Source organism: Cherax quadricarinatus, chromosome 6 (genome assembly GCF_038502225.1).
Source record: "Cherax quadricarinatus isolate ZL_2023a chromosome 6, ASM3850222v1, whole genome shotgun sequence".
NCBI lineage: Eukaryota > Metazoa > Arthropoda > Malacostraca > Decapoda > Parastacidae > Cherax > Cherax quadricarinatus.
The window spans coordinates 49980780-49995257 of record NC_091297.1 but is presented as its reverse complement, the minus strand read 5'-3'; the positions used below and the strand labels follow the sequence as shown (position 1 = coordinate 49995257).

Genomic DNA, 14478 nt, shown 5'->3' with positions numbered 1-14478 from the left:
GTATATCTGTGTCTAGCATTAGGAATGATATTAGGAGAGAAGTAAATAATGAAAATGATTATTATATGGAGCAACTTGCAATGTGAACAGACTGACTGATGTTGTAGTGACCAGGCTTAGGTTTGGTTACAAGTACTTCTGGCAGTTGGGAGACACACAGATGATGATCAAAGTAAATGCAAATTATGTGGTCAGGAATATGGTCACTGTCTTGAACACTATGTGCTTAACTGTCCACTTATTGAGGAATACAGAGATAGACAGTATAATAACCTATGTGACATGTCAAGATACCTTATTAATGAAAATAAGATACCAGATATACTAAGCAAATTCCATAAATTTGCTTGTAACAGATAAGTGAACTGTAGATATGTAGATATAAATCCAAATGTGTACCTGTTAACCCTTTTGGGGACTAGTTCCTAGGCCTTTTGTGTATCCATATGCTCTTGTGCTACCATCCACAGGATGGATATTGGGTGCACAATAAACTAGCCACTTCGGTGGGAAAATCTAATCTTATGGGAAAAATTGATTCAGTATTCATACAACTCACTATTGAACAGCATCCTGGAATGGATTAAGTTCGAAAATCTAGGTACCACTGTATACAATCCTCATTATTGATAAGATGAGCAATTAGACACTTCACCTGATTCCAGTATGAATCCTTCCTGCCTATGCTTCAGATTCATCAAGACTAAAGTACCGAACACCTGATTCCAGGTTGAAGGACTGATTACCTCATATTCCACTGTCTTCTGTATATAGTTCTGCAAAGCTGAGAGATCGATTACCTCATCTACTCTCTTCATGGATCATCTCCGTACTAAATAGAAAAAGCCACTGGGTGGCTAAATATAGATCTATAAATTCCTGACAAATAGAACACAAAGAGTAATAGTAAACAGAGTAAAGTCCCAGGCAGCCACGGTAAAAAGCTCTGTTCCACAAGGCACAGTACTCGCTCCCACTCTATTCCTCATCCTCATTTCTGACATAGAGATGTAAGCCATAGCTCTGTGTCTTCCTTTGCGGATGACACCCGGATTACCATGGCAGTGACCTCCATCAAAGACACTGTGAGACTCCAAGCGGACATCAACCAAATGTTCGAATGGGCCACTCAAAACAATATGAAATTCAACGAGGAGAAATTTCAACTACTCAGATATGGGTAACATGAGGAAATGAAAAATGTATCAGGGTATACAATAGAATGAAAAAGTAATGTGAAGGACCTGGGAGTGATAATGTCAGAGGATCTTGCCTTCAAAGACCACAACAATGTATCTACCTCATCTGCTAGGAAAATGATAGGATGGATAATGAGAACCTTCAAATCTAGGGACGCCAAGCCCATGATGATTCTCTTCAAATCGCTTGTGCTCTCTAGGCTGGAATACTGCTGTATACTAATGGCCCCCTTCAAGGCTGGCAACACTGTAGACCTGGAGAGTGTACAAAGAACTTTCACGGCACACACAAGTACGATAAGGCACCTGAATTACTAGGAATGGTTGAAGGTCCTTGATCTGTATTCCCTGGAAAGCAGGTGAAAGAGATACGTGATAATATACACTTAGAAGGTCCTGGAGGGATTGGTACCAAACCTGCACACAAAAATCACTTCCTATGAAAGCAAAAGACTTGGCAAGAGATGCAACATTTCCCTGATGAAAAACAGAGGCACCATGAGTACATTGAGAGACCACACACTAAGTGTCCAGGGCCCAATACCAATAGACCCCTGGCTGTCTTTCAGAAGGCACTTGCCGGGCACCTAAAGTCAGTACCTGACTGACCGGGCTGTGGTTCGTACGTCAGCTTGTGTGCGGCCAGCAGTAACAGCCTGGTTGATCAGACCCTGATCCACCATGAGGCCTGGTCTCAGACTGAGCCGTGGGGGCGCTGACCTCCAAAACCTTCTCCAGGTAAACTCCAGGTGTAATGGAGAATGTAGCTAAGTATCAAATAAAAGTACGTAACTAAGAGATAAGATGTAAAAAAAAATAATTTGAACTACTATAAATGATAAGTATATGGATTGTGACTATTAATTAAAACAAAAAAGAATGGGTTACTGAGTATAGTAAACTAAACTTAAAAAGATAACACTTTAGCACCTGATTGAGCAACTGGTATTGCTGAATAATACAAACTGATAAATAATATATTAAAAAAATATATACTAGAACTAGTACTATATTAGAACAAAGAAGTTTGAAGTTGCTTAATTTGAAAATAAACAAACTAATTATTATGGTTAATTAACAAAAAGTACAGTGCCTGCACTCTGAAGGAGAGGTGTTAATGTTGCAAATGGTGGGAAATGGCCAATGTGTTAACAAATGAAAAAAATAAATACTTTATAATAAAAAAATGAAAGGGGAAAGGGGTAAGTACCATAGGGCATTTGGAGTTGATTATAAAAAAATATATGTATACGTACCCATTTTTACTAGACAAATGAGTACACAATACTTTTTAATATACGGTGTATATAATCTTTTGACTGATAATATTAATATCAAGGTAGGAATTAGAAAAAAAACAAAAAGAACAAGGAATTGAAGTAAGGCACTATATGTTCCGAAATAAAAAGTGGGGCAATTTACGCTATACGTGGTTGATATCGATGACATTGTATTAACCAGACTTGGTCAGACCAGCGATTTAGAGGAACCTCGATAGGTCATGTTCGTTTGTTATTTCGTACCCTCAACCCGTGTCTGACTGTTTCACTATGATTGTGCCATCAAGAGTGAAACATTTTTTTAATTCTATCACTATTATCATGTTTGAGTTTACTAAGTCTGTATACAGTAATAGGTTTTATCACTTTCTTGTTAAACATTCATTAACAAACCCTCCACAATTCGCCTGGATGGAAGAATCTATAAGGTCCTTTTCTCGGCCAAGTGAGTGAAATCTTAGCATTACACTTTGTTTTTGACCCGGTCTGCCTAGCACTCTGGGCTCCTTGATATGGGTAGCTTCATTGTTAATCTGCATCTTGTCTTTGATTAGCTGAAGAGCATTTTGTGTGCAGTTGTCCTGGTTTCTGTCTGTTTGTAAGATGGGACTGTTTGCAATAACAGCTTCCCGGCAAACATAATAATATAACACTCGTACATAAATCCATACTCATACTAAGTGTTTTTTATGTTCTCAAAAGAATATTTTGAATACTCTAAGTAGAGGTACCTGTCAACACCTCTGGTCTATGACTTTATTTCCTTAATTTTTTTTTTAAACTACATGTATATTCCTGGCTAGACAACACTAAAGTTGGGGATCTTACAGGTATGAATCAACCATCGCAGGTCTGTTCTATGGACACACACACAAGGACCACTTCTTGATGTTCTATGACCCAGAGGTGCCGGAGCGAGCCTACCACGTAGGATACGTGGCTCAAAGTCAGACGCCATACCACAATCTCAACCCTGGTTATAGGGTCTACACCATTGATGGCCACTATGAGGACTCATCTTACGTATGGCTTACAATAATATTAGTCACACATTAAAATGAAGTATAAATCACAATACTATGACTAGAATAATTTACAACTAACCTACAAATTGTAAATGAAAAGTAGTGGATGTTTTGGTCTCTTGTAGACTTTCTAACTGTCCAGGTTAAGTTGTTCACTTTTTTTTACAACTTAACCTTGTTATGTACTGCAGTATCTCATTAGTAGATCAATGAATAACAACTCTGTATTGAACATGATATAATAAGATACGATTTTTTTTGGAAGTGTACATCAAATTATATTCTAAAATCTCAAAATCATCAATTTTATTAGATCAAGTAACTCACAGAATAATTCCATTAATTAAAGACTAAATTATTTTTTTCAACATGTCGGCTGTTTCCCACCATGGCAGGGTGACCCAAAAAAAAAGAATCACTTTCACCATCATTCACACATAATCACTGTCTTGACAGAGGCGCTCAGATACGACAGTTCAGATGTCACTCCAAACAGTAAATATCCCAAACCCCTTCTTTAACCCTTTCAGGGTCCGTCCCGTAGATCTACGGCTTTACTTTCAGGGTCCAAACCGTAGATCTACGTCATGAGCTCAGCTCACTCTGATAAACTGTGAGTGGTACATTTGGGCCTAGATATGAGAGAATACATCTATGTGGTATGTGTGCACCACATAAAACAGATCCTGCAGCACACTGTGTATAATGAGAGAAAAAAAACTGAAATCATGATTTTTCGATTAAAACAGCAACTTTGCAGTGTTTTTTCGTATGTTTTTTATAGTTGTATTTGCGATTTCTTGGCCTCATTTGATAGAATGGAAGACATATTACAGAAATAGAGATGATTTTGATTGGTTTTAACACTAGAAATGGCTTGAAACTGAGCTCAAAGTAGCAGAAATGTTAAATTTTTGCCGATATTCAAGAGTAAACAAACAACCTCACACGTCTAATACACGCCAGCTGGTGGGTCTAATATGCATTCACAAATATGGTGATAATATTTATACAATTATTACAGTATTGCATAACAGTAAATCTTCTATTTTTTGGTGTGAATAAAAATTCATTATGTGAATAAAAAATCAAAATGGAATTTATTTGTAAAGCCTCAAAACATAACTAATGAATGGAGGAAATGTTAGTTTAGTTCCAGGAATACCTACATTGTTTATTCTGGACCCTATTTTGAAATTTGAATATTTTGAACTTTGTGTTAAATTGGCCAAATTAACAATTTCCAATCACTTTAATTTGTAGTTGAAACAGTTGACTTGGCGATTTCTTGTGCTCAATCGATAGAATAGAAGTAATACTAGTGAAATAGCTAAGAATTTGGTTGACTGGAATAATGTAATTGGCCTAAAATGGGAGTCAAAATCGGCAAAATCGCCGATTCGTAAATATCGCTGACACATCAAAATTCGCGAGAGCATAATTTCGTTAATTTTCCATCAAATTTCATACTTTTTGTTATATTACCTTCACAAAAAGATTCTCTATCATTTCATAAGAAAAAATAACAAATTTTTTTTTTTTAAATTCTTGGACACTGGGGCACCACTTCAGATTTGGGCCTTGGACCCTGAAGGGGTTAAAGTGCAGGCACTGTGCTTCCTACCTCCAAGACTCATGTCTGGCCAAAAGGTTTCCCTGAATCTCTTCACAAAATATTACCTTGCTTACACTCTAACAGCTCATCAAATCCCAAAAACAATTTGTCTCCATTCACTCCTATCTAACACACTCACACATGCCTGCTGTATGTCCAAGCCCCTTTCACACAAAACCTCTTTTAGCCTCTCCTATCATCCTTTCTTAGGACAACCCCTACCTCTCCTCCTCTCCACTACAGATTTTTATACCTTCCAAGTCATGCTGTTTTGCCCATCCTCTCTAAATGACCAAACCATCTCAACAACCTCTCCTCACCCCTCTAAATAATACTTTTAGTAACTCCACACCTCCTAATTTCCACACGATGAATTCTCTGCATAATATTTACACCACACATTGCCCTTAGATGTGACATCTCCACTGGCTCTAGCCTCCTCCATGCTTCACACCACATAAGAATTTTGGTTCCACTATACATACTTTCATACATTCCCTTCTTTTCCTCAGTGGATAATGTTCTTTGTATCCACAGATACCTCAATGCACCACCCACCCTTTTTCCTTCATCATTTCTATGGTTTACCTCATCCTTCATAAACCTATCTGCTGACAAGTCTACTCCCAAATATCAAAACACATTCACTTCCATACTTCCTCCCTCCAATGTGATGTCCAATTTTTCTCTACCTAACTCATTTGATACCCTCATCACCTTACTCTTATCTATGTTCACTTTCAACTTTCGTTTACACACACTTCCAAACTCGTTCACTAACTTTTGCAACTTCTCTTTAGAATCTCCCAAAAGCACAGTATCATCAGTAAACAGTAACTGAATATTTACTTCCAGGATTTATAAGTGAACTTATAAGTGATACCAACAGTGAAAGTATGCCACATTCAACTTCTAGTAAAAAAGCAAAACTTGCAGAAAGTACTGCACATCATTTTATTAATCTGTTCTGAAATTTTTTAATTATTTATTTCTTAATTTTTAATGCAGTTGTCATATCTGGTGCCACTGCTGTCTACATACATGGTTGCTGGAGTGGGCTATGCAGATATTTTTTCTGGAGCATTTTCAACTTGTTACCTTTGTGACAGCGTGTGTTGGATACCGAGAATTGGGTGCTGGACCTTGATGAAGCCAATGAGAATGATAATCCACGTTTCTACCAACTCTATTCTGCCAAGGAGGCCTATGGGTCAGTTCATGCTTTTCAGTTCTTTTATCTCCTTAGGAACCATCAATTCTTGTTCAGAAAAAATAAAATTCTTCTCTCTAAATTTTAATTATCATTTAGAAATCGTCTGGAAAAATAATCAGACAATGGAATTTTTAAGTACACAGGTAAACATAGAATTGAATAGAAATTTCAAAGAGATGTTAACCAAGGAATTGGGAAAGGCACCAGGAGTGGCATCAAAAAGGGGTGAGCAGCAAAGATATGAGGAAGTTTAAACAACAAAAGAGAAAGCGAGATATCTCCTGTGGGACCAGACAAAATAACACCTTGAGTATTGCTAGATGGAGCTAAGAACATTTTATCCCTGTAAGCATGCCTCCAACAACAAGTGATGGAGTGAATGATGATGAAAGTGTTTTTATTCCTTTTTGGGTCACCCTGCCTTGGTGGGAAATGGCCAATATTTTAGAAATAAAAAGAGTATGCAAAAGAGACTAAAGAAACAAGACAACAATCACACAGTTGGAAACATGGCAGTTGTGATATCAATACAGTACTAGGTATAGAAATTCAAAAGGAAATAGCATGAAGCACTAAACAAGAAACCAGATGTGATGACTGGCACACTGGCAATAAAAGATAATAAGAAAAGTAACAATGGAGCATCTTGAAAAAATGGATACATAAGATACAATCAACATGAATTCAGAGATGGCAAATCTTGTCTGTATCTCAGAGGTTTATGACTGTAAGAAAGCATTTGATATAGTACCACACAAGAGACTGTCAATATATATTGATAAGATGTTTGCTATGTTCCATCTCTCTAATATTTCTTTTGTCTTTAGTGTGTAGCATTGGGTTTACCAAGGCATCAGCCCTCTCCTTCATTATCTATGACAATATTTGCTGTGCCATTGCTTTTTCCTACATTCAGCATTATCAGTTGTTCTTTATCATGTCTTTTGTCACAACTATATTACCCAGAAAATTGTGGGGATGTTCTTCCTCCTCAAGGTCTGGTAGTTGCTCTTATTATTATTATAATGCTAAAGCCATGGAATTGACATACAGCAGATGGGGAATGGGAGGCAATCAGGTTCACTCCAAGGAGTGTATAGGCCCATTTCCTTAGATCAAGAGCCACTCACTGGCATCAAGTCACCTTCCTTGTGGGTATCCTTTTTCAGTTTTTAAAACCTCTTTGAATCTTTTTCTAGCTCCTTATGTACCTCCCATGCAGTTCCCTGACAGCTATGTCATATTCTTGAGGTTTCTGCAGTCTTTCATATTCTATCGGTCTCCAAGAGAGACCAATAGAATATGAAAGACTGCAGAAACTGCAGTTGTAACTTATTTTGTGTCCATGTTTGTGACTAATGTAACTTGTTTGCTTGCATGTGCAGGATGACGGATCTGTTACCAGCATCATGGAATAACTTGGTGGATCAGATGAAGGAGCCCAACAGCACTGTCTTCGATGAGTTCTTCAAGTAAGTTTTCTCTTACTTCAATTAATTTCTGGTAGTAGTAGGTTGGTAGACAGCAACCACCCAGGGAAGTACTACCGTCCTGCCAGATGACTGTGAAACAGAAACCTGTAACTGTTTTGCATGATGGTAGGATTGCTGGTTTCTTTTTCTGTCTCATAAACACGCTAGATAACAGGGATATCTTGCTACTCCTACTTACACTTTGGTCACACTTCACAGACACGCACATGCATATATATATACATGCATCTAGGTTTTTCTCCTTTTTCTAAATAGCTCTTGTTCCTCTTTATTTCTTCTATTGTCCATGGGGAAGTGGAAAAGAATCTTCCCTCCGTAAGCCATGCGTGTCGTATGAGGCGACTAAAATGCCAGGAGCAATGGGCTAGTAACCCCTTCTCCTGTAGACATTTACTAAAAAAGAGAAGAAGAAAAACTTTATAAAACTGGGATGCTTAAATGTGCGTGGATGTAGTGCGGATGACAAGAAACAGATGATTGCTGATGTTATGAATGAAAAGAAGTTGGATGTTCTGGCCCTAAGCGAAACAAAGCTGAAGGGGGTAGGGGAGTTTCGGTGGGGGGAAATAAATGGGATTAAATCTGGAGTATCTGAGAGAGTTTGAGCAAAGGAAGGGATAGCAGTAATGTTGAATGATCAGTTATGGAAGGAGAAAAGAGAATATGAATGTGTAAATTCAAGAATTATGTGGATTAAAGTAAAGGTTGGATGAGAGAAATGGGTCATAATAAGCGTGTATGCACCTGGAGAAGAGAGGAATGCAGAGGAGAGAGAGAGATTTTGGGAGATGTTAAGTGAATGTATAGGAGCCTTTGAACCAAGTGAGAGAGTAATTGTGGTAGGGGACCTGAATGCTAAAGTAGGAGAAACTTTTAGAGAGGGTGTGGTAGGCAAGTTTGGGGTGCCAGGTGTAAATGATAATGGGAGCTCTTTGATTGAACTTTGTATAGAAAGGGGTTTAGTTATAGGTAATGCATATTTTAAGAAAAAGAGGATAAATAAGTATACAAGATATGATGTAGGGCAAAATGACAGTAGTTTGTTGGATTATGTATTGGTAGATAAAAGACTGTTGAGTAGACTTCAGGATGTACATGTTTATAGAGGGGCCACAGATATATCAGATCACTTTCTAGTTGTAGCTACACTGAGAGTAAAAGGTAGATGGGATACAAAGAGAATAGAAGCATCAGGGAAGAGAGAGGTGAAGGTTTATAAACTAAAAGAGGAGGCAGTTAGGGTAAGATATAAACAGCTATTGGAGGATAGATGGGCTAATGAGAGCATAGGCAATGGGATCGAAGAGGTATGGGGTAGGTTTAAAAATGTAGTGTTAGAGTGTTCAGCAGAAGTTTGTGGTTACAGGAAAGTGGGTGCGGGAGGGAAGAGGAGCGATTGGTGGAATGATGATGTGAAGAGAGTAGTAAGGGAGAAAAAGTTAGCATATGAGAAGTTTTTACAAAGTAGAAGTGATGCAAGGAGGGAAGAGTACAGGAAGGCCCCGCTTTACGGCGTTTCACTTTACGGCGTTCCGCTAATACGGACATTTCAAATTATGACCAAAACTCACTATACGGCTCCCCCCACCTGACTTTCTAATACGGTCACCGTGCCCCACCCTGTTTGTTTACATTCTCCATGAGCTCAGTAAGCACTAAGTCTCTCCATTTTGTCTGGAAACTCCAAAATTTCAAATGTTTTTAAAAGTTATTTCATATTTTATATATACTCTGATAATTATACTTATGTATACCTGTACCTAAATAAACTTACATACATCGAGTCATTTAAATGTCGTATATTACGTTAATATACACATTTTCATTAATCCATCCATGATATTTTTTTCAAAATTATATAATAAACACGATGCATAACATATAAATAAGATAAATACACCCCACAGTAGAATAAATAAACATAAATGTGAGATGTGAGCAGACGACTTCCACAAGTGACGCCATAATAACAATACTCACCGAGTCTCATTAAATGTCGTATATTACGGTAATATACACATTTTCATTAATCCATCCATGATATTTTTTTCAAAATTATATAATAAACACGATGCATAACATATAAATAAGATAAATACACCCCACAGTAGAATAAATAAACATAAATGTGAGATGTGAGCAGACGACTTCCACAAGTGACGCCATAATAACAATACTCACCGAGTCTCATTAAATGTCGTATATTGCGGTAATATACACATTTTCATTAATCCATCCATGATATTTTTTTCAAAATTATATAATAAACACGATGCATAACATATAAATAAGATAAATACACCCCACAGTAGAATAAATAAACAAATGTGAGATGTGAGCAGATGACTTGCACAAGTGGTGATAATAACAATACTCGCCGAGTCTCATTAAATGTCGTATATTACGGTAATATACACATTTTCATTAATTCATCCATGATATTTTTTTCAAAATTATATAATAAACACGATGCATAACATATAAATAAGATAAATACACCCCACAGTAGAATAAATAAACATAAATGTGAGATGTGGTAGCAGACGACTTGCACAAGTGGTGATAATAACAATACTCACCGAGTCTCATTAAATGTCGTATATTACGGTAATATACACATTTTCATTAATCCAGCCATGATATTTTTTTCAAAATTATATAATAAACACGATACATAACATAAAAAGATGATAAATACACCCCACAATAGAATAAATAAACATAAATATAAGATGTGGGAGCCTGGTTTGTTTACATAACTCTGCGCCTGTTACCTCTCATGTACTCATTCTTTCTCTCTCTCATTTATTCGTTTTATCTCATTTACTTACTCCTGACCCTACATTAAGACTACAAATATTTTAAGGTAAGTAATGAGTGAACTGTATATACATTTTATCGCTCTGGGATGCTTAAATATCATAGAATAGTATGTGGGTGGGGTGGCCTGGTGAGGTAGCCTGGCTATTACAATACATACCACACTTGATTTCTTACAATAAATACTACTTGTCTCACCCTAGATTAAGACTATAAATATTTTAAGGTAAGTAATGAGTGCACTATGTGTGTATTGTACCTTTTTATTGTTTTTTGATGCCTGGTTCTATTGCTAACTTAATATATGTTAGTGTAAACTTGTTATCTAGTGTTTGTATGCATTTATAAGTGGAAAAAAAGGGTGTTCCACTTTACGGCGATTTCCGCTTTACGGCGGTAGCCTGGAACCTAACCTGCCGTATAAGTGGGGCCCTCCTGTATATGGAGAAAAAGAGAGAGGTTAAGAGAGTGGTGAAGCAATGTAAAAAGAGAGCAAATGAGAGAGTGGGTGAGATGTTATCAACAAATTTTGTTGAAAATAAGAAAAAGTTTTGGAGTGAGATTAACAAGTTAAGAAAGCCTAGAGAACAAATGGATTTGTCAGTTAAAAATAGGAGAGGAGAGTTATTAAATGGAGAGTTAGAGGTATTGGGAAGATGGAGGGAATATTTTGAGGAATTGTTAAATGTTGATGAAGATAGGGAAGCTGTGATTTCGTGTATAGGGCAAGGAGGAACAACATCTTGTAGGAGTGAGGAAGAGCCAGTTGTGAGTGTGGGGGAAGTTCGTGAGGCAGTAGGTAAAATGAAAGGGGGTAAGGCAGCCAGGATTGATGGGATAAAGATAGAAATGTTAAAAGCAGGTGGGGATATAGTTTTGGAGTGGTTGGTGCAATTATTTAATAAATGTATGGAAGAGGGTAAGGTACCTAGGGATTGGCAGAGAGCATGCATAGTTCCTTTGTATCAAGGCAAAGGGGACAAAAGAGAGTGCAAAAATTATAGGGGGATAAGTCTGTTGAGTATACCTGGCAAAGTGTATGGTAGAGTTATTATTGAAAGAATTAAGAGTAAGACGGAGAATAGGATAGCAGATGAACAAGGGGGCTTTAGGAAAGGTAGGGGGTGTGTGGACCAGGTGTTTACAGTGAAACATATAAGTGAACAGTATTTAGATAAGGCTAAAGAGGTCTTTGTGGCATTTATGGATTTGGAAAAGGCATATGACAGGGTGGATAGGGGGGCAATGTGGCAGATGTTGCAGGTGTATGGTGTAGGAGGTAGGTTACTGAAAGCAGTGAAGAGATTTTACGAGGATAGTGAGGCTCAAGTTAGAGTATGTAGGAAAGAGGGAAATTATTTCCCAGTAAAAGTAGGCCTTAGACAAGGATGTGTGATGTCACCGTGGTTGTTTAATATATTTATAGATGGGGTTGTAAGAGAAGTAAATGCGAGGGTCTTGGCAAGAGGCGTGGAGTTAAAAGATAAAGAATCACACATAAAGTGGGAGTTGTCACAGTTGCTCTTTGCTGATGACACTGTGCTCTTGGGAGATTCTGAAGAGAAGTTGAAGAGATTGGTGGATGAATTTGGTAGGGTGTGCAAAAGAAGAAAATTGAAAGTGAATACAGGAAAGAGTAAGGTTATGAGGATAACAAAAAGATTAGGTGATGAAAGATTGGATATCAGATTGGAGAGAGAGAGTATGGAGGAGGTGAATGTATTCAGATATTTGGGAGTGGACGTGTCAGCGGATGGGTCTATGAAAGATGAGGTGAATCATAGAATTGATGAGGGGAAAAGGGTGAGTGGTGCACTTAGGAGTCTGTGGAGACAAAGAACTTTGTCCTTGGAGGCAAAGAGGGGAATGTATGAGAGTATAGTTTTACCAACGCTCTAATATGGGTGTGAAGCATGGGTGATGAATGTTGCAGCGAGGAGAAGGCTGGAGGCAGTGGAGATGTCATGTCTGAGAGCAATGTGTGGCGTGAATAAAATGCAGAGAATTCGTAGTTTGGAAGTTAGGAGGAGGTGCGGGATTACCAAAACTGTTGTCCAGAGGGCTGAGGAAGGGTTGTTGAGGTGGTTCGGACATGTGGAGAGAATGGAGCGAAACAGAATAACTTCGAGAGTGTATCAGTCTGTAGTGGAAGGAAGGCGGGGTAGGGGTCGGCCTAGGAAAGGTTGGAGGGAGGGGGTAAAGGAGGTTTTGTGTGCGAGGGGCTTGGACTTCCAGCAGGCTTGCGTGAGCGTGTTTGATAGGAGTGAATGGAGACAAATGGTTTTTAATACTTGACGTGCTGTTGTGTGAGTGTGAGCAAAGTAACATTTATGAAGGGGTTCAGGGAAACCGGCAGGCCGGACTTGAGTCCTGGAGATGGGAAGTACAGTGCCTTCACTCTGAAGGAGGGGTGTTAATGTTGCAGTTTAAAAACTGTAGTGTAAAGCACCCTTCTGGCAAGACAGTGATGGAGTGAATGATGGTGAAAGTTTTTCTTTTTCGGGCCACCCTGCCTTGGTGGGAATTGGCCAGTGTGATAATAAAAAAAAAAATAATAATAATTTTGACTTATCTTATAAAATGAGAAATTGGTGAAGCACAAAACTAGTGTTGTGAATGCTGGGCACAACAAATATTAATGACTATAAGATTTTATTATCTTGTTGTAATGTTTGTTTCTGATGCATGTACGATAGTTAAAGCACCACTGAAATATGGAATATTTTATACAACTACAGTATACACAGACTATAATGAAAATAATATTTGATGTAGAATGTTTTAACCCTTAAACTGTCGAAATGTAGAGCTACGTTGATGTGCGTAGTGCTCCGACCTTGATTTTCTTCTTCTGAAAGCATGTAAAAATCGGACGTAGATCTATGTTTGGAGCACTATGCACGTCAACATAGATCTACGTTTGGACAGTTTAAGTATTAAGGGCTTGATATTTTAACTTGACCATTAATATTCTAAATATTTTTTAACCATTCTTACTATGCTGTTTTTTCATAAATTAAACTACCATCTCAGCCTAATAAACCAAATTAAATCCCTGTTCTGAGCAACCTGTCGTAGCCCAACGAACCAAGTATAAATTGTATTAGACTAAATTGTGTGTTCATTAAGAGTAACATTGGTAATTTCTACACCAGGTATTACACTAAGGATGCCAGACCCTATCGTGAGGAAGGTTGTTCTGAAGATTGTAAGTCGTTTATCCTGTGTCGCCTGGTCTCCTCTGATACATCTGACAAATCACACTGTGATGGTCTTTGAGTTAGCAAGCAAGTCATAAATGATGCATCAAACTGTGCTATCATGTTAAGAGTATTAAATGACCATTGTTATTTGGTGATGCAATTCAATGGTAACTAAGGAGATATAATGTGCATATAAGATACTGTGAAGGGATTCACTGTACTGATATATTACTGTGTGAAGTTAACTGTACACTACCAAAATATGACCTTTTAATATCCTTTTAATTTTTATACTTGTGGGAAAACATTAAACCCACAGGGGGTCACAAAATGCTTGAGGAATGGGAGGTAATCAGATTTGATTTAAGAAAGGGAAGAACAGCTCCAGTTATTTGATTCAGGAGCTTTTCACCAGCATCCCATTACCTATGGTAATGGGTATGGGTTCTACATAATATAAAATATCTTAAATACAGTTACAACTTAAATTTATTTGCACTATGACACTATACTATGTGATCCTTGTGAAGTTTGTCCAAACTCAGGGTTAGTTTTTAAGCTCTTACTTATGTTACCCTCTCAAAGGAAGTACCTCAATGCCTAAAACCTACAAGTCTAGTGCTCTTCCCA

At 37.6% G+C, this 14478-nt stretch overlaps 1 protein-coding gene across 1 annotated transcript; it reads left to right on the top strand.

Annotated features, from left to right (window-relative positions):
- The first annotated feature begins 3285 nt into the window (after positions 1 to 3285).
- LOC138851988 (sphingomyelin phosphodiesterase-like) lies at positions 3286 to 14109 on the top strand. The gene is made up of 4 exons (XM_070081584.1): positions 3286 to 3502; positions 6229 to 6329; positions 7718 to 7804; positions 13801 to 14109. The coding sequence occupies exons 1-4, from the start codon at positions 3368 to 3370 to the stop codon at positions 13922 to 13924; spliced, it is 447 nt and encodes a 148-aa protein (XP_069937685.1). The 5' UTR covers positions 3286 to 3367; the 3' UTR covers positions 13925 to 14109.
- The last annotated feature ends 369 nt before the right edge of the window (positions 14110 to 14478 follow it).